Source organism: Pongo pygmaeus, chromosome 1 (genome assembly GCF_028885625.2).
Source record: "Pongo pygmaeus isolate AG05252 chromosome 1, NHGRI_mPonPyg2-v2.0_pri, whole genome shotgun sequence".
NCBI classification, from domain to species: Eukaryota; Metazoa; Chordata; class Mammalia; order Primates; family Hominidae; genus Pongo; species Pongo pygmaeus.
In genome coordinates this window covers 114,396,247-114,415,748 of record NC_072373.2, presented here as the reverse complement: position 1 = coordinate 114,415,748, position 19,502 = coordinate 114,396,247, and the positions used below count along the sequence as shown (strand labels likewise).

Sequence of the window (19,502 nt, the reverse complement as noted above, 5' to 3'; positions counted from 1 at the left end):
CAGGAGGCTGCTGAGGGATAAAACAAGTACTAAGGCCAGCTGAACATGAAACCAGATCTACGTTGACAGGCCTCGTGAGATTACTCTGTTACAACTCTTCCAGACAGCACATCTCCCTCTATAAATGAGCAGCTCACAGATCTTTGGTGCAAGCCTCTTCCTGTTTATCGAGTGCCCCCAGGACTGAGACTGTGCCTCCGAGGCCAGGGCAGCCCCATGCCCAGTGGTGATCTGCATCCTGATGAGACTCCACTAACTTCCCCAAGGGAGGAGACCAGGGCCCATGCTTCCAGGCTGTGGGCAGGTAATCCAATGATTAGGTAGCTTTGGCTCTGGAATGTGGAACAAAGTTGCAATCCAGTAGGCTTCCTTTGCTAATCATGCCTGGCTTAGGCTAATATCTGAAACCAGTTAGCCTTTCCTGAAGTTGCAGCACTGGCTGGGGGTGGGGTAAGGGTTACAGGTGGGCCTTAGAAGGAGCCAGGGGGTGCTTCGGACAATTCCCCCTGCATCTTCCTGAGACTTGCAGGTGATTTTACTGAGAAAAATAACCAACATCAGCACACAGGATGCTTCCAAAAATTTAATAAATAATGATTCTTTAAAACTGTATAAACTATAAATTACCATGCAGTCCTTATAATTTAAAATAATTTACAGGTTGAGGTAGGGAGGGGCCCAGGAGAGTGCAGAAGGGGCAGGGGGAGGGAGCGTGTCGGCAGGTCAGGCTCTTCTCACAGCCTTCCTGCTGAGCACACACACACAGGCCGTGTCGATCCGGATAAACCGCCAGGCAGCCTGCTTGCCATCCATGGTCAGCGCCTTGACAAAGGTGTGAGTTGTGGTACAATATGAGTTCCAGTGCTTTGAGTCAATGCCCCGGCACCCGCTGTCAACGGGATTTGGGTCCCGGCACTTGGTCTCAAAAAAGTACTGTTTGAATACACTGTTGTTAATGTTCACCTCTCCCAACACCATCACCTCCTTGCCCTTGATGTCTGTGGCGGTGGTCTTATCCCCAACCCACACGCTGACACTGTCACACACCGAGAATTCGCCCCTGTGGAAGATGGGGTGGGATGATGACCGCTTGCTCCTGTGAGTCCTGTTGAAGCGGGCAGCACCACCGACCTCGAAGTCCAGATCCTGAGTGTCTGCAGCTTCAGGTGGGGGCTGGGTGCTAAACAGCACACGGGGTGAACGGAGTCGCCGCTTTTTAAACAGCCTGGGGTCCACAGTAATGTTGCAGGTCTGCCCTGCCACACGTGCAGCTATCGCCGCTGCCGGGGTGCTGCGGGCTCTGCGAAGGGCGGTGTCAAGGGAATGCTGAAGTTTAGTCCAGTGGGCTTGGGGGATGGTGTGTCCTGCAGGGACATTGCTCTCTGAGTGTGGTTCCGCCTGTATGCCGATCAGAAAAGCTGTGATCAGAGTGTAGAACAACATGGACATTACGCTACGCACCTGGAATGAAAAAGAAATGAGGGTGACTTCATGGATTACTAAACGCAGTCAAAAGGCAGTTTCTGGGTCCCTCAGAGTTGACCTCCCAAGGGGATCACAAAGAGGTTTAATTCAAACTGGGGCACTTCTGAGAGGGAAAGGGTGTGCTAGCAATGGTTACACCGGGACAACAGGCGTAAACCGGGGCTGACTCAGGCAGTATGGATGTGTGGTCACCCCATCCGAGCTTCTCCAGGAAGTGACAGAGCCCCTGAAATTTTGCCCAGTAGTTCGATATGAGTTTGGAAACATCACTTACAGAGTCCTCTGAGTTCTCTGATGCTTAAGGTGGCTGAGGGAGGTGGTAAGTGTCCATGTGTGTACCAGGGAGGCCGGTGGGGAGAGTTTGACACCTCTCCCTGGCACTTGTGCCTTGATGTGATGGTGCTGTACTGCCCAACAGTTTTGAATCCTCTGGGAAAGCACTGGGAAGATCTGCTGGGGACATGTCTTGAAGCCTCAGCACTGGGTACCCCCTTTCAGACAGTGCACTGGGTCAGCTCTAAGATCTGGTGACTCGGAGCCCTTGTTATGAATTCATAAAGCATCATGTTTGGCAAAAACCTTGTGGCTCTGGGACCATCTTAGTCCAGGCACCTTTTCAGACACTACCCCACATATATAAATGTGGACCATATAATAGTTCCTCTTTGTGTGATGTTTTTAAAATGTGTTCACTTCTATCTTCTCATGAGTCTGTGAGTTCAATTAGGATTTATCATATTTATTTCACATATAAGGAAACTGATTCACAGAAAATGAACTAACACTAAAGCATTGAAGTCACAAATGAAAACTGAACCAGAAATAGAATCCAAAGTTGACCCCTTACTAAGCTAGTGTCCTTCCATCCACCCTTCCTTCTTTTCTCCCTCCCTTTCTCTTTCACTCTTAAGCATGTCTTTTCTTTTTATTGTTTGTTCTTATGTGACTATAGATCAAATGGTATGGATCTATCTGTCCCCAAGAGGACTCCATACTGCACTGCAGTTACCCCACAAATAATCCCCCAACTTGGTCAAGTAATTGTGGAATTAGTTCTGCTCCTGGAGGGCCTCTCACTGGCCTCTGTGGAGCTCCTGTGCATACTTGTAGATGTGTAGCAAACGTCAGCTTCCATAGATCTTCTTGGTAGGATTAGAAATATCGCCTGTAAGAGTGCTCTACAAACTTCCAATTCTATCCTTTCTCCCATCTCTCCTTCCCACTCTTATAGGTCATTCTGCTCCCTTTCCACACAGATGCCACCTAGTCCTCGAAGCCTTCTCAGATCACTCCAATCAAAAATGATCTTTTGCCATTCTGCACTTCAGAATAGCATAATTGTATGTGCATATGTGTGTGTTCATGTGAGTGTGAGTGTGTGTGTTCTCTCCTACTAAATCAGTGTAATGATAAGAACTCTGCATTGGGTCTGGGGGTTAGAAAATCTTGTTTGGATTCCTACTCCACTACTTTTTAGCAGAAGAAACCCATTTAATTTCCCAGAGCCTTAGCGTTCCCATTGATCAGAGGTGGGCAAAAAACACTATCTCCCAGAGTAGTTGTTAGGATGAAGTAGGTTCTCACAAAATTTGTGTAAATCATGAGTTATTTCTGTCTCCTTGTGGTCAAGGACTTTGTCTTTTGTGCTTTCTACTGCTGGTTTTACCTCTCTCAGACCTCCTTCAGAGCCATTTTTATTGTCTCACCCTGACTGTGAGATACTCGAGGGTGGAGCCGTGTCTCATCCACCTGTGTATCTGGGCACTGCATCCCTTGTATTCCACAGCAGTTTGTGCATAACCCTATCACCTCTCCTAGGGTTGTGGATAATCATTAACTTGTCTGTCTCCCTGAGAGTGCTTTGCAAGCTGCACAATTTGCATTTCAATATTTCCAGGGCCAGTTGCCGTGTCTGGCATGTAGTAGGTACTCAAAAAATTTAAGGAGAATGAATGAAAGAAAGAATGAATGAGAGTGGCAAGAGAAGCTTGCCATCTGCCTTCTTTCCATCACAGTGTGTGGTTTCTTTTGGCCTTTGTGCATATGGCTACACACTGCTTTTCTAATATGTTTTAAGGCAACACATTCTTCTCCTCCATACTGTGCTTTTATTCAGCTGGAAATAGACAGCTCTTTGGTGAGATACCAAGAAGGAAATCACCAAATTCTTTTCTCTGTGGTTTCTTTGAAGAATGTTTCTGTGTGCTCCAATTCTCCAGCTGACCATGCAAAGGAGGCAATGGCATATCTGGGGTTTTGACCATTACCAGATCTGTTGGCTAATGGTCTTGCAGATAAATGTCCGGTCAACTCTTAGCAGACTGAATATTCAGTTGGCAGCAAATCTAAACCTTTTACTTTTGCTCCTTTTCATGTTTCATTTCTTTGTTCTTCTCGGTACATAATATCTCTTATCAGATAGATTAAAGGAAAAGAAAGAAAACTGAAATTCATCCCCTTATATCCAAATTAGTAACACTTGTTGGAATTTCGAGAGGAAAATGAAATTAACTAAATAAAAGGGTTTCGATGGACATAAGGGACATACCTTTCCCTATTCCCCATTACCAGAGATTCCCACTTCATTCTTGGTCTCTCCTTTGGTGGGCTCCTCCTCTTCTAAGGAGCCCATCGAAATTTCTGTGCAATTGACTCCCATACCTGGATCTCTAATCAACTAGTCTTTCGAAGCTAGTTCTGCCCTCCAGCTTCCTGAGGGCAATTCTCCATAGATACTGGCATTTTAAATGCAAGACATCCAAAACAAAAATCTTCATACTCATAATCATAATTAGGATCATCTTCTCCCCATCTTCCTTCTCTGCATACAATAGCAACAGCCCCATTTTGGACCACTTGATGATAGTTTCACAGCTACCATCTCTTTTGATCCCCTCTCCTCATTCCGTAAACACGCTTCTTCACAGTTTCCTTTTTCTGTTACTGGAACCATCATTCATTCATCCACTAGCTCCATACCTCTGCTTATCCCTCTGCTTTTTCCTCCCTGACCTCCATCCAGCCCTTTTGGTTCTGGTTTGGTAGCATTATCTTGAAACTGTATTTTCTCTTCCGTTCTCATCTCTGGGCCCCTAGTTCAGGTCATGGGAACAGTCTCCCACCTGATGTCCTGGACCCTCATCTCTCTTCTTCCAATTCCTCCTATCCCTGGCCACCCCATTTAGCTTCTTAAAGCCTGCTCTGATCATATCACCCTGCTCAAAGGAGCTGGTGCCAAGTCCCTTGTCTGTAAGCCAGTAGGGACTGCTCTGCCTGGCAATGGGATCCTGCCTCCTTCTACTCCCCTCACATAGTTTGCATTCCGAGCACACAAAACTCCTGGGGGCAGTTCCTGCTTGAGCTTCCCCACCACTGCCCTTTTCAGACTCTTCCCTTCCAGGTATGCTCCCCTACCCTCTCAGGGCCTTTTCTGCTCTCCACCTCTGCTGGTGGAATCCTTCCTGTTGTCCTTCAACAACTTCAATGCTGCCTCCCCTGGGGAGCTTTTTCTAATTCTGAGACAAACTACCTTCTCTATCTCTTTTTTTTTTTTTTTTTTTTTGAGACAGAGTCTCACTCTGTCACCCAGGCTGAAGTGCAATGGCTTGATCTCGGCTCACTGCAGCCTTTGCCTCCTGGTTTCAAACAAGTCTCCTGCCTCAGCCTCCTGAGTAGCTGGGACTACAGGCACACGCCGCCACGTCTGGCTAATTTTTGTATTTTTTGCAGAGGCGGGGTTTCACCATGTTGGCCAGGATGGTCTTGATCTCTGACCTCATGATTCGCCCCCATCATCCTCCCAAAGTGTTGGGATTACAGGCGTGAGCCACCACGCCCGGCCCCTTCTCTATCTCTTAAAGCTTTCCCTTTATATTCTCTTAGGGCTGTTGTATTCTCTTATTCTCCCTTCTAGAGGACAAACTCCCTGTAGGCAGCAAAGTGTCCTACTCATCTTTGTTGCCTCCAGGTGACCTAGAACTCCTGGGTAACTCCATCTCTAAGAACCTGTGAGTATGTAGACAAGTCTCCTGCCTCCAGTGTTCCTTAATTCTCCATCTGCATGATGACATTAAAGGTATCTTCTAACCATTATATTCTTTCATTTCAGGCAATTATGAAGTTTTCTACCCTGCCTTGCATCTGCTGGTTTGACTGAACTGACTTCACAAAGTTCCTACACTCTAACACTACTTTTCCACTTACAGTCAAGATACCAAATGGTATCACATTTAATCACAATGGAGATTTGTATCACAGGCAGAATGTTTCATTAAGACCTGAAAATGCACCATTTAGAAAAGAACATTCTTTTTATTTTTGGTTGATATGAACCAGGGGAGAAGTTTTATTTATTTATTTTTTAAAAACACCCTTTGAAGCCTTTCTCCTGAACAGATGACAGCCTTCTGTCTGGCTTTACTAAGCAGAGCTCTGCAAGCTGAATGATCAGCTGGGGAGGACGCAATTAGGGGCTCACATGAATGAACATGTTCTATTTAATGTGAGAATGCTCTTTAATTGTCCTACTCCTACCTAAAATGGAAGATCCATGACTAAGAGTGGGGCAGGCCATTGGGATGCCTTTACAACCAGCCACTGATGGGCTGCCCTGCCCTCTTGCCCTCTTCTGAACCAGCGATACATTCTGTGGATTTCCAATGGTTCACACACTCCAATAATAGGATAAATTTCTTGCACTAGGTGAATGATCTTCAAAGATTCTGGCCTCACCTGAATAGGTGATGGAGCTGCTGGACAGAGCTAAGCAACTGGCCCAGATATTTGTGGTTAGGAGGGCTGATGGCACTGGGAGGCTTGGCAACCGTGCCTGGGGAGATGTGTTGTAGAAGGGAGTGAGAGAATTCCTGTCTTAGAGAGAGCCATGCCAAGAGCTGTGAGTGATTCTCGGGCTAGAGATGGCATATGTGAACCCAGGTCACTAACAGTTGGCGAGAGAGGAAATTCTTGTGGCCGAGGAAATCCAGCCTCCTCCTCCTCCATCTCATTCGCCACATTCTGAGAGTGGGCCAATGGTCATTTCTTGTTTTACGCTTGGCCTTCACTCTAAATGTTAACTGGCTGCTGTCTTCAGTTGTAAAGGCTCGAATACTCTTGGGGGTTGGAGCTGGTGTGGAGTGTGGGAGGAATTCTGTGGCTCCTCATTTCCCCAGGAAGGTACTTCAGAGGTGTCCTGGGCTGGGCTGAACAGAGAGAGGCATCGACAGAGTAAAATCCAGAGCCTCTGTTAGCATCTCCTGGACAGGATTTATTGGGAGGAGGCATGGCCTGGAAGGTACATCAGAGATTCAAGTCCAGAGGCTCTCAAACTTCAGGACATCAGAATCACCCGGAGAGTTTGTTACACTATAGACTGCTGGGCCCCATCTCCAGAATGCTCGATTCTGCAGGTCTGGTAGGAGGACACTAAGAATCTACATTTCTAGTAAGTTTCCAGATGATGCTGATGCTGTTGGTCTGGGGACCACATTTTGAGAGCCACGAGTCTAGCCTAATTCTTTAACTTTGTAGAAGACAAAAATGAGCCTTGGAGAGGCTAAGTGACTTGGGCTTTTGCAGCCAGTGAGTGGCAGGGCCAGTCTGTGGACACCTGACTTAAGCTCAGCCTTGCTATCTTTTAGAGGAGAGAGGCCTGAAGCCATATGCACACTGTAACTGATAGTGGTGAGTTTACTCATCCCCCAACATCGAAATGAAAATTCCATTCAACAGATTGTAAGTTTTACCTTCCTGATGCCACAAATCCAGATATTAGGGAATATTTAGATATTGAATTGTTTTCATATCTGCTTTGTTAGGTTTCTGGGCACCGTGTAGACTTGATCTAAAAGCACTTGAAATGCCCATGATAGAAATATGCAACCAGAAAGCACTAGCAGGTACCAGCGCCTGTGGGGTCACTGGGCTCTCGGAGGGCAGCTGTGCTGGATACATGAATGGGAACCAAATCTACTGATCTGAATTCTAAGAGACATACCTTGACATGAATGAGCTGAGATAATAGTAATTATTGTTTATTGGGTATAATTTTCTAATTAACCATTACACAAACCTGGGAGGTTGGCTGTATTATTCCTATTTTAACAATGAGAAACCAGAGATGTAGTAAGATTAAGTAATTGCATCACAGGTACACACCAAACAGAAGTGGAACTCGGAGCCAGACCTCCCGTGTGCAGATCTGGAACTCTTCCCTACCCCTCTACTCCACTGGTGAAGGGCACAAAGAGTGGCTGTGAACCTTCCATTTCGCAAGTTCCCTGCTCAGTCGGACCAGAGAGTTGTGTGGAGGGTCTGACTGACGCTGTCTATTCGAGGTCCTGTGTTCGGCAACTTTAGACCGTTAATGCAGCTCAGACTCCTGATATGACCCTGGCAGCCATGGGGCCAACCTGAGGGCACAAAAGATTTCCTTTCCTGAGTGGGCTAGGGGAGCTGCATTTGCTGCACCACTGAAAGCTTCTCCAGGCCGCTGCTGCTCAGCAGTTGGTTCTGACTTGCCCTCTCAGGTCCTGTCACTTGGGATTCCTGCTTCTGGCAGCTGCAGAGGGAGGACCTTGGCAAGGCCAAGGACCCTCAGGCACTTACCTCAGTGTGGCCAGGATAGAAAGCTGCTCCCTTGGTAAAATTGTTATTGGGTCCGGACGCTGAGCTGAGCTTGGGTCCAGCATGCCATCCAGCCCCTTGGACTGCACGACCACTGGCCAAAACTCTGTGGAGGGGGAAAGCTGGCATTAGACTGGTACCTCACCACATTCCCTGTGCCCTACACAGTGGGGAGGCATGTGCCAATAGGACAAATTCCATTTCCTTGAGTTCTGGGATTTTACCAGCATCAAGGCCCAGGAAGGAGCCAGAATTTGGCTACCAAAATTTACCAGGGCTTGGCCTCTCATGGTCCTGTGGTGGCACCTGCCTCTCACTCTTGCGCCATACCTTTTGGTTTCAGCCTGGACACAGTCCATGGCTGATCTTGCACCTAGTGCAGGTGTTTCTAGACACATGCCAAAGTCTTGCCCCAGCAGATCCCTAATCTGGCATCAAAATGGAAATTGTTCAGTACATTACACATGCAGACGTAGCAGATCCAACTCTGAACCAGCCTAAAATACCTTATACAGACACAAAATCCCTGACAATTCAGAGCAAGTTGGTGCTTTGATAAAAATGCAGATGAGTAATGGTGACAAATAAGACAGACTGACCATTTGAGAGAGAACGTGGAGCTCTCACAGAATCAGACAGGAATCTCAGAGTACCACACTGAAAGGCAGATTTTAGGATTAGAAGCTATAGAGCTGATACAATTTTAAAAAATCAATTTTAGGCTGTAGTTTCTAGAAACAATGGAAGTTTTCTATTCTCCTCTCACTTCTATAATGTAATCTATGTGGGCACTTCATTCATTCACAATATCTTCTGGGCACCGACTATGTGCCAAGCACTGTTTTTGGTGCTGAACAGCAGTAAACAAGACAAACAAGGCCTCTGCTCTCATGGGGCTTACAGTCTTGTCTAAATAAACAAGATATCTCCAGATTCTTTATATGCCATGAAGGCAATTACAGGGTCTGATGATAGAGAGCAACTGCAGGATATATCGAGGGGCCACTGTAGACATGACGCTCAGCGAGGAGATGGCCTTCAAGTTGAGATCTGGAGGATGAGAAGGAATGAGGGAGAGAGCATTCTAGGCAGCAGGAACAAGTGCAAAGGCCCTGAGCTAGAAACAAGACAAAGGTTCTGAGCATGAAGGAACGAGACCTAGAAAGTGAGCTGGAGAGCCAGGAAGAGCCAGGTCTACAGAGACACAGCAAGGAGCTATGGTTTTATCCTCAGGATATTAGGAAGGGAGTGGAGGGCTTTGAACAGGAGGGTGATATTTATGGATAAATGAATGAATGATTATGTCTATCACAGAATTTGTTGTAGGGTGGAGATGCCCTCCCAATAAAGTTCTAGAATGACATCTTAACTTTCCTCTCCATATTCTCTTTTCAACTTCAAAAAAATCTTCTCCCTGTGATATCTTTTTCCAGCGTGGATCTCCACCACATATCTTCATCCAACTCCCTCTCAGCTTGTGCTATGAAAGCAAATGTCAGAGAAGCCACCACGGTTCCACAAACTCCAACCACGAAGAGGAGTTGGAGAACAGGGGAGGTAGCAAGGGCCTCTGAAGTGATCTTCAAGTTGCTAGAAATCATGAAATTAAGCCCTGGGATGTCTTCATTCTTCTTCCTTTCCCATCCTGCTCAAAATAGTCTTCTTGCTCCAGAAAGTACCAGAAAAACCTTTCAATACTCAATTGGGGTTGAAGGCTAGTGATGAAAATGCATACTTAGACACTCTTTAAAAGGTTACATTCTGTGACAAAGAACATTTTCATGCTCTCCCAGGGTTGGACTTAGCATGGGAGAGGGAGAATGGCATGTCCCCAGGGTAAGAAGTGGGCATTATCTGGTCCCATTACTCATGGGAAGATGGTTTCATCTAGTCCATAAACCCTTCATCTGGGTGTTTGGCTAAACCTGAATGGTTGCAGGCTGGAACCCACACACCTGCATTCTGATTCAGTTCACTCTGAGCTTTCTCCTCTATAGGAGGAGATTCAGTTCATCTTTGAGCTTTCTTCTCTATAGGATAAGAAGCTGGCACAGATGACAGCTAAGGTCCCCTTTGGCTCTGATCATCTGAGATTCCGTGACTTTGAATGTTTTCCAGGCTGCATTGCTATGAGATGCTTAACTAGTGCTTTCTCTCATCCCAAAATTGGGATTCATTTATTTCATTAATTAAACACTTAAACTTGCAGGTCCTGTGCTGGCCACTGTTTTAGGTGTTAGGTGCTAGGGACAAAAAGAAGAATAAGACATAATACTTAACTTCCTAGAGCAAGTAATCTAGAGATAGGAAAAGGCACACATATAAACAAACATTATATGTTTGTTTAAAACATATAACATATAATGTTTTATAACATATAACATATAACGTTATATGTTATATGTTAATGTTATATGTTGTTATAAAAAAAGTACAGTGTGATAAGTATGATGTATATGTGACGTGATATGAAAACACAGTGGAAGGAGAAATTGGTTTTATCTGGCCAGACCAGTTAGAGACATGTTCATAGAGGAGGTAACATCTGAGCAGGGTTCTTAAAGATGAATAGGAGCTCATTAGGGAAGAAGGGAAGGAAAGGCCCCAGAGTTCAAGAACTGGGTGGAGATCCACCATGGCATTGCAAGAGGAGTAGGGGAGGGGAGAGGAGTATAGAATGGGCCTTACAGATCAGGAGGTGCTAATAGACTTGCAGTACCCACTTCTGGGGCCTGCCCACTGAACATCTTCCTATAGGACACAAAAAGCCTCCGCTTTTAATCAGTGGAGCAACCAGAGAAGTAATAGTGACTTTCTCTGGAAATATTCTGGATATTCCACTACAAGCTAGGATGGCCTCCAATTTGGATGACTAGAAGAAGAGGGAAGTTTGGTTTAAATAAAAAATACCACAATTCCTAGGAAGATCTGCATTCTTAGGGTGTCTACTATAAGCCAACTACAATGGATTCCCTGGCCCTGTATCTGCAATTTCTGGACCAAGTCACCTTAGTGCATCCCAGGGCCAGGGTCTCCTGCCAATCTCATCTGGATGTCTGATTGCTATATTTGAAACTGTGTCCAGCATTTCCTATGCCTTTGGCCTTGTCTTATTCTGTGTTGATATAAGCAGTTTACTACTGCAGAGAGAAATTCTCTGTCCACAATAATGAAACTCTAAATGATTTTTATAGATATTGTTGTCATCGTTTTTAGTCTCATGCTGATGAAGGTTGAGGCTCTAAAATTAAATCCAATTTAAATATTACAAATTTCTAATGCAAAGGCATTGGGACAAACAACCCAAATGCATATCTATTTTTAAAACCCTGTCTGATCCATAGGGTAATCACTTAAACAGAAATCAGGTCTCACACTTTTGATAAATGCATGGAAATAAATCCCAGCTCATTTCAGGATCATGTTCTATTCTTTCTTACAGGGCACAAAGGAATCCTAATAAAGTTTGATGTACTTCTTCTAGAGCTTGTCCTGTCCTGGGTTTCATGCTTTAAAGCAGTGGTTCTCAAAGTGTGGTTCCATAGTAGTATTGTAGTAATATCTTAGAACATGTTAGAAATGCAAATTCTTGGGTTTCACCACAAACCTACTGAATCAGAAACTGGGAATGCAACACAGCAATCTGCAGTTTAACCAGCTCTGCAGGTGATTCTGATAGTCACATAAGTTTAAGAACCATTGCTTTAGGGCTTCCACCTTGTTCCTCCTCATGGGGTGAAGTATCTAGTGCAAAGACAAAGTGCCAACCCAGAGCCAGTCCACTGCTGTAGACCACCTGCTTGAATGTAACTTTCCATATAACAGTCAAAGGTATGTTGTGGGCTTCTTCCCTCTTCTGGACCATACTCCTAGGACTTATCATCTCAAAACCCATGTCCAACCAACCCCGAGCCTGGTAGAGCTAGAGGAGAGAGGGTTCTTCTTAAGACCCCTGAGGTTAATCAATAATATTTTGATCAATTTCAGCCATGAAACTTGATTAATGGTGAACTGTTCAAAATTCAATCAATGCATAGTTTAAGGAAACTGGGCCTCTGCTGATCATTTGTCAGGGACTAATGGGCCTTAGCCACAGCTATTGAAACCTGATAACTCTGTCAATCACCATCCCCCTAATCCCTCCACACTCAGACTTTGTGGGACATTCTGTCTACCTCACTGGCTCCCCCTTTCTACTGTCCCTGAATCCTCTGTAGCAGTGGTTCTCAACTTTGGTTGTAGCTTGGAGTCTTCTGGGAAGCTTTCCACACTCCTGCTGCCTGTGTTTCACCTTCCGAGATTCTGATTTCATTGACCTGGAGTGCTGCCTGGGCATCAGGAATTTGTAAAGCTCCCTAGGTGATCCCAATATAAAGCCAGGGCTGGGAGCCCTAGGTGCACAGGATGAATGGGAAGCTTGGAATTGTCTTTGATAAGCTAGTAATTAAGAGAGATTATCAATAAATTAATATATCTCAGAAAACATAAAGTTCAGGTGTGGTCACATTATAAGCCACAAGAAGGTCTGAAAATATAGTTGACAAACCCTCTGGGGAATGTTGTCCCTGTCTGTCCTGCCTGACCCATGCCCAATTGTCTAGATATAATTGACATTTGTGAATTGGAAGGTTTTTGTTTGTTTTACTCCTTGCATGCCACTTAAAATGTTCTCTGGCAATGCCCATTATTGACCATTATTAAGGCCATTACCAAGCACATCAAATCATCTCAAAATGGCCACAGTTGATTTTTTCCCCCCAAAAGAACTCTTAGTCAGCAAACTTCATGGTTGCATTCCATACTAGAAAAGATTTCAAATTCCTTTTCCCATTGTGGACAGACTCTGAGTAAGGACTAACAGAGAGAGGGGATTCAGGGGAATAGTTACAGCCAGGAAGATCATAGCAGTCACACCAACAATCACTCTTATACCCTCAACAACATGTCCTTAATCCAAGGCATTCCTAGTGAGTTTCCCTACTCACAGAGCTCTCCTGGGCAGAAACTAGGAGAAAGGGGGCTGCAGCTGCCCTGGCATCTTTGATGTAGTGCAAGCTGCTCTTGGGACTAGCCATTGCTTTGGAGCACATGGGAGGACTGGTCCCAAAGGTTTTTTTGGCCAAGTGTCCCCAAATCTTTGGTATTCAAAATTTCAGCACATGGTCCTTGGACTTAATAATAGGTCAACCCACTATTTGGTAATAGCCAAATCGATCACTACATTGAAGATGCCAGGGCGGCTACAGCCTCCTTTCTTCTAGTTTCCACCCAGGACAGCTCTGTGAGTAAGGAAACTCACTAGGAATGTCTTAGATTAAGGATGTGTTGTTGAGGAAATAAGAATAGTTGTTGGTGTGCCTACTGTGATCTTGCTGGCTGTAGCCATTCCCCTCAATTCTCCCATCTCTTACCCTGAGCCTGTGCACAACAGGAAAAGGAATTTGAAATCTTTTCTAGTATGAAATATAATATGAGGTTTGCTGAGAAGGAGCTCTTTTTTGAGGGAAAAATCAACTTTGGCCATTTCAAGATGATTTGATGTGTTTAAGTATCTAGTGGTTTTGGCACATCCAATAGGAAAATAATACATCTGGTACCAAGGACATAGGAAGACATTAAGGTTCAGTGAAATTGCTATTCTTTTTGATGAAAAGTTTCAATGCTGACAATTCTAAAGTGCCCTGGCAATTTTCTTAAAAAAGAAATGGTCCTATGGCTCTTTGGGAAATTTGTGGGTAAATTACAAAACCCTTTCTAGCACTTCCCCGGAGAGTCAGACAGCTGTAGGTAGGAAGAAGTTGTTGTGGTTGGCTGACCTCAGCTTCAGAATCAAAGGGCACTTGCTATGAATGAGAGTGGCCTTCTATTGTGTGTGGTGAAACACAATCCGCATGTTTACCTGACTGGAGGAACTCATGAGCTGTATGACAGCCCACACCCCAGGGAGGTTTTCAAAGTGTGGGTAATTACAACAACATTAATGTGGTGGAAGATAAGACATCTAAACACACAGCAGCCTTCCGTTACAGAGCTGAGGGCAGAATATTTTTGCAAGAATGTAGGGCTAAATAATAGTCCTTGTAGTATAGCCCATCAGCTTAGTAATACTAGTAATACATCTATAATCTATATTTGAGTGCCAAAAACAATCCAATAATTTTTCAAATTTTTCTGAGACCCTAAGAAAACATCTCCTTGGTTCCAACTGGCTAATCCTTAAACCACACACACAAAAATCTATTTCAGTGATGCTTTTGGACTTTCACTGCTCCTTTGTTCCTATGCTTAGGACTAATAGCAGACAGCGGTACTGGGAACAACGACTCTCACATTCACATATAATCATAACAGCACCTATGGAGTCAAGGTTCGCATATAATCATAACAGCACCTATGGAGTCTCCAGGCTACTGCAGACCTTGAATGACCACCTAGCATTGAACGCGTGAAAGAAAACAAAACGGTGCCAGTGAATGTTAACACTCAGATCCAAGCCCTTTATTCTATTTGCTTTATAGGATTGAATGTCCTCGGCTCTTCTTGAGCTAGCCTTTTCCTCTCAGTGTGTGGTATGTTTTCTAAGCAATAGGTCAAGAAATGTTACAACACATAAGTCTATAATGTGATTCAGATGTAACTTCAGAAATTAAGACAAGGTAAATATTCACAGTCCTGAAAAAGACCAGGAAATATACTGGCTTAACTGACACATGGGATTCTAGTGCTTTAAAAAAGGCAGGCAGTCCATCCTTCAATTAAGGAGGGATAAGGGATGAGTCATGGGACCTGAATGTAAGGATTCGAGTAAAATGCCACCCTTACTCATTAAAGTGTCCATTAGATGAGGCCATTTCTGTTTGAGCAGCTGGACTTCAGTTTCACTGCAAAAATCGCTGCACCTCAATCAACCTGCATCCAAGAAAACATGGCTCACAAGCAGTCAGCACCAAACACATCCCAAGGGAAACCCAATCTGAGGACACATCAGATACCGTCCCACTCCACACCACTCTGGAGTGACAGCTGCCATCGTGTCTTGAGCTCCCTTGCTCTTCTGCACTGACATTTCCTGGCTTGTCTGCTGACTTCACACCCAGAAAATCTGACTCAAGGCATGAAAGAGATAACTCAGCCCAGCTTTGCCCAGGCATGCAGCACATGCAAATCCTAGGTAACCTGAGGCTAAGATAAGAGCTGGAAATGAAGAATTTACTTCCATGAGTGTGTTTGTCAGGGGGCTTTGTGCTGTTTTAGCTACTTCCTGTGCATGGCTTTAACTATCTTAGTCCCATATGGGCTCCTACTATGCAGTAACACATATGACTTATGGGGAATGCTGGAATGCCATCAGGGTGGTTAACTCTAATGAAGGGCTATTTCACAAGGATTTTTGAGCTTATGTTAAGGAGTTTCATCTAGCTCTTTCATTATCTCAGGAGGAAAGGTCAGGAGAGATGAAAACCTGCTGTCCTTTCTAAAGTCACTTGATTCTCACATAATTATATTTCAGAATATTCCCAGTCTTCTAGTGTTTCTTCTTTTAAGGTTTATTTGATAATGACAACATGAACAAAATAAAAAGTCTGCATTGGGGAAATTTACTCTGGAGCTAACGAGAGACCCACAGAGAGCATCTGTCTCTAGAGACCCAGAACATTGTGGGTAATTAGAAATTCCAGAGATGAGGGCAGACAGTTTTCCTTCTCAATCACCACACAATCACCACACTTCTCAATCTTTAGCAAGAGACTTAACCTCTCTGCCCCTCAACATCTTCTCTCAAAAATCAGAACAGTTAATACCCTCCATATTGGATTATTGAGAGGGTTAAATTGAATGAGCATTTAGCCCAGTGCCTGGCACCTTGTTGGTGCTACATAAATATCAGCTATTCTTATTAATATCATTAAAGACATTTGGCCAGAATCAGGCAGCTAGTTACTGGCAGATCTGGGTGCAGAAGAGAAAGTGATGCCTCCAGTTCATCCCATGCCCCCATCTGGCCCTCTCTGGCAGGCAGAAATCGCTGCTTTGTGTCCCAGTCGTGATTGGAATGGCTGGCCATGCACATGCTCAGTGGAACCGAGCAATTGTAGAACGCTCAGCCTGCAGCTGTGGGGCGATTATCTGCAATCATTTGCCAACAAAGATGCTGAGTAACAAACTGAAACGTTTGTTTTTGAAATATCCATTTTCTTCAGCCATGTCGCAGTCAGAGGGAGGAAGCTGCTCCAGCTATGGCTGTGTTCATCAGGGCGCTGCGATGTTTAGCTATCACTAAAACTTGCCAGGCACTGCAAAGTTAATAGCATCTTTGCTTAAGTAATTGCTGCCTTGCAGAACAAGTGAATCACAAGGAGAATACAACATGGATGGTATCCTCATGATCAAATTTATACTTGGTTATCCAGGGATTTGGGACAAGTTTAGGCATCTGCTGGATTAACTTCTTGAGGTCTTAGGAGTATTTCTATCCGTGGGGCTGTCCCAGTGTAGGCACTTAATGAATGTTTATTGAAAGGAATTGACGACTCTTCCCACAGCTGCGCCAGTTTATTCAACCCAAGTAAATCATTATTTCATGTTATACTGGGAAATAACAAGTGGTCCCAATTCACCTTCTTGGATAACTGGGTGAGCCTCCCTTTCACTTTGGCTATGTAGTGTTTTATTTAAGAAGGAGAGTGCCACATTGGTGGGCTGAGAGGTGCACCGCAGAGGAACTAAGAATCTAAGACCCTTGTTCCACCTTCTTTATGAGCACGAAAAGTGTACATAGGTGTTGTGCAAAACAGACATCCTCCTTACTTCCAGCTTGTTCATTTTTCTTGTCCAGAATTTCCTTGCAGAAGGCTATGCTCCAACCCAGCCGCTGGTTATGTTGTGCAATCCACTGGGATGGCAATCACCTCATTGTTTAGTTACAACCCATGAAAAGATGAAAAAAAGAAAGAAAAAAACACAGCACACATACAGAATGAGGGTGGAGACTGCACGATGATAATGAAAACCATTTGTTAGCATTTCACTTCTTTCTTTGTGAATCAGCCGAGTTTCTGGCACCAGGCCTCTGTCTGTAAAGGAAGCTGCACCTCAAAGGCCCTCCAGGGACTCTTTCTGCCTTGTCTGGTCTAGAGAGTGTCGCCTTTTGTCCCCAGGAAGGTGGGCCCTAGACTGACTGCCCCAGCTCCCTCTGCGCCGCAGCCACCAGGCCTGGTTCCAGCTCTCACCTTTTGTCCCAGGGTCACGTACCTATCCTGTGTGGTTGCACATTGGCAGTTACTTTTAAGCTCTGCCTAAACCACAGTTTGGTCTCGTGTGTGTGAGGATGCTTTTCCCCTTTGTTATCTCCCTGTATTGTGTCCCCTCATCTGTGTCCAGCACTTTTAGCCCTGCTTTCTTTTTAGCTATTTCAACTTTTCCTTCTTTCCACAGACCTGATTCCTGTATTCTCAAAATAAGGATTCAAACTTTGGAGGAATAAAAAGCAAAAATAAATTAAAATTTAAGAAATAAAAAACCTCAACAAACAAATACCAAAAATTTCACAACCAGTAGAACACTGTGTATCTGCCTGAGCATGTATGTTTTGCCTGCACTGTCCCAAACAGAGGAATCACTTCAAAAGGCACATGTGATGCTTATGGGCAGAGACCAGTACCAATGCTCTCTGTGCACCTGTATTCATTAAGTCCCAGGACCTAAGTGCTTTCGCTCTCTGCCCACTTCTGAAATCTATCACAGCGTTTAGATAGGTCAAGTATAGAATTTAGATCCTTAGAGCATGGCAGCATTATCTTCAACAACCACCACCACCCCTACCGCCACCACTGCCTCCACTTCTTCCATTACCGTCACTACCATCACCTCTTCCAACACCATCATCACTACTACTTTCTCCATCACCATCACCACTATCATCTCCTCCGTCATCATCATCACCACCATCCTCCCCAACACTTCCTTACCACCAACATCCTATTGCCACCACCAGCATTACCACTTCCAACATGTTGCCATGGTTACCATCCCCACTATCAACACTGCCATTACTATTACTAACATCATCATCATAATCACCACCATCATCACCATCATCATCATCCCCATCACTTCCAAAGGGTTAAAGAACTTTGGAGTCATGGAAGTTTGACCAATGTTCTCCAAGGCCTCCTCATAGGCCATCAGTAGAATCACCAGAGGCAGAAGATAGCTGAGCCTTGAGGTCATTTAGTCTCTTACAGAGTAGTTAAATGAATTGTGTAGGTCCATATAACCTCTAACTGAGTGGTGAATAGAGTTGGGTCTAGAAATCAATATTCCTGATTCCCCATATATTTCATTATACTATTTTCTAGCACTCATTCTGGGGCTGTTTTTTTCCTTTCTTTCTCCTGAGATTTTTCTTTTCTTTTGTCAGCTTTGTGTTTCCAATAATGTTGGTTATAACATTTTTCAGTTTAGACCTTGATAAATCTTAGAATTATCTCAAAAGAGCAATACCTGTAATGGTCACAAGAACATTTATATATAGATATGTGCACATACACACACAAGTATTTTTTTTTCGAGATGTAGTTTTGCTGTGTCGCCCAGGCTGTAGTGCGGTGGCATGATCTCAGTTCACTGCAACCTCCACCTCCTGGGTTCAAGCAATTCTCCTGCCTCAGCCTCCTGAGTAGCTGGGATTACAGGAGTGCGCCACCATGCCTGGCTCATTTTTTTTTTTTTTTTTTTTTGTATTTTTAGTAGAGATGAGGTTTCACCATGTTGGCCAGGCTGGTCTCGAACTGCTGACCTCAGGTGATCCGCCCACCTCGGCCTCCCAAATTGCTGGGATTATAGGCATGAGCCACCGTGCCTGGCCATATTTTTAAAACCAGGTAAGGAGTTATGTACCTTGGTCCTCCAAAATGAGGCAGACTCTTTCATTTGCCTGATGCAATCTATTAAAGGTAGGTGCACAATTTTTCCAGACCATGTTGAGTTTTTCAATTTCTTCACATCTGAAGACAAGTGGACTTTGTGCTTAGGCCTCCAAAAGAAGGGAACGCCCTTTCTGACCTCTCCTCTCAGCCTCCAGAAGGAGGCACTCCTCTGGCTAGTCCAATTCCATGGCAGCAACGACTCCCACTTGTAAGAGAGGAGTTCTGGGAGTTAAAGCCCAGGCCCTGAGCATGGCTGTCTCCTGGCCCTTCCACCCCAGCGGGAGAAGTGGCAGGACAGCTGTCTGAGGAGAAGGCCTAGACAGCTTCTTTTTTCCTCAGCCACCAGTTCAGACTGAGTGGGGAGCTCCTAGTGACTGCTGGGTCACTAGGGTGAGTATGCCAAAATTGTGAGTTTGAGTTTGGGTTTGTGGGAACAAAAGGCAGGGATAGGATAGAAATCCCCAA

General features: G+C 44.6%; 1 protein-coding gene across 3 annotated transcripts in view; it reads right to left on the bottom strand.

The window, feature by feature from the left end:
* Positions 1 to 569: 569 nt before the first annotated feature.
* Positions 570 to 19,502, bottom strand: part of NGF (nerve growth factor) — a 52,206-nt gene continuing 33,273 nt past the window's right edge. For 2 of the 3 annotated variants that reach the window (XM_054492447.2, XM_063651611.1), the window contains exons 2-3: positions 8,092 to 8,215; positions 570 to 1,461 (exon numbers count right to left, since the gene is read on the bottom strand). In XM_054492447.2, coding sequence (XP_054348422.1) covers positions 724 to 1,449 — 726 coding nt within the window. In that variant the 5' untranslated portion in view covers positions 1,450 to 1,461; positions 8,092 to 8,215 and the 3' untranslated portion in view covers positions 570 to 723. The remainder of the gene's footprint in view (positions 1,462 to 8,091; positions 8,216 to 19,502) is intronic. The other variant, XM_054492429.2, reaches the window with a different exon arrangement.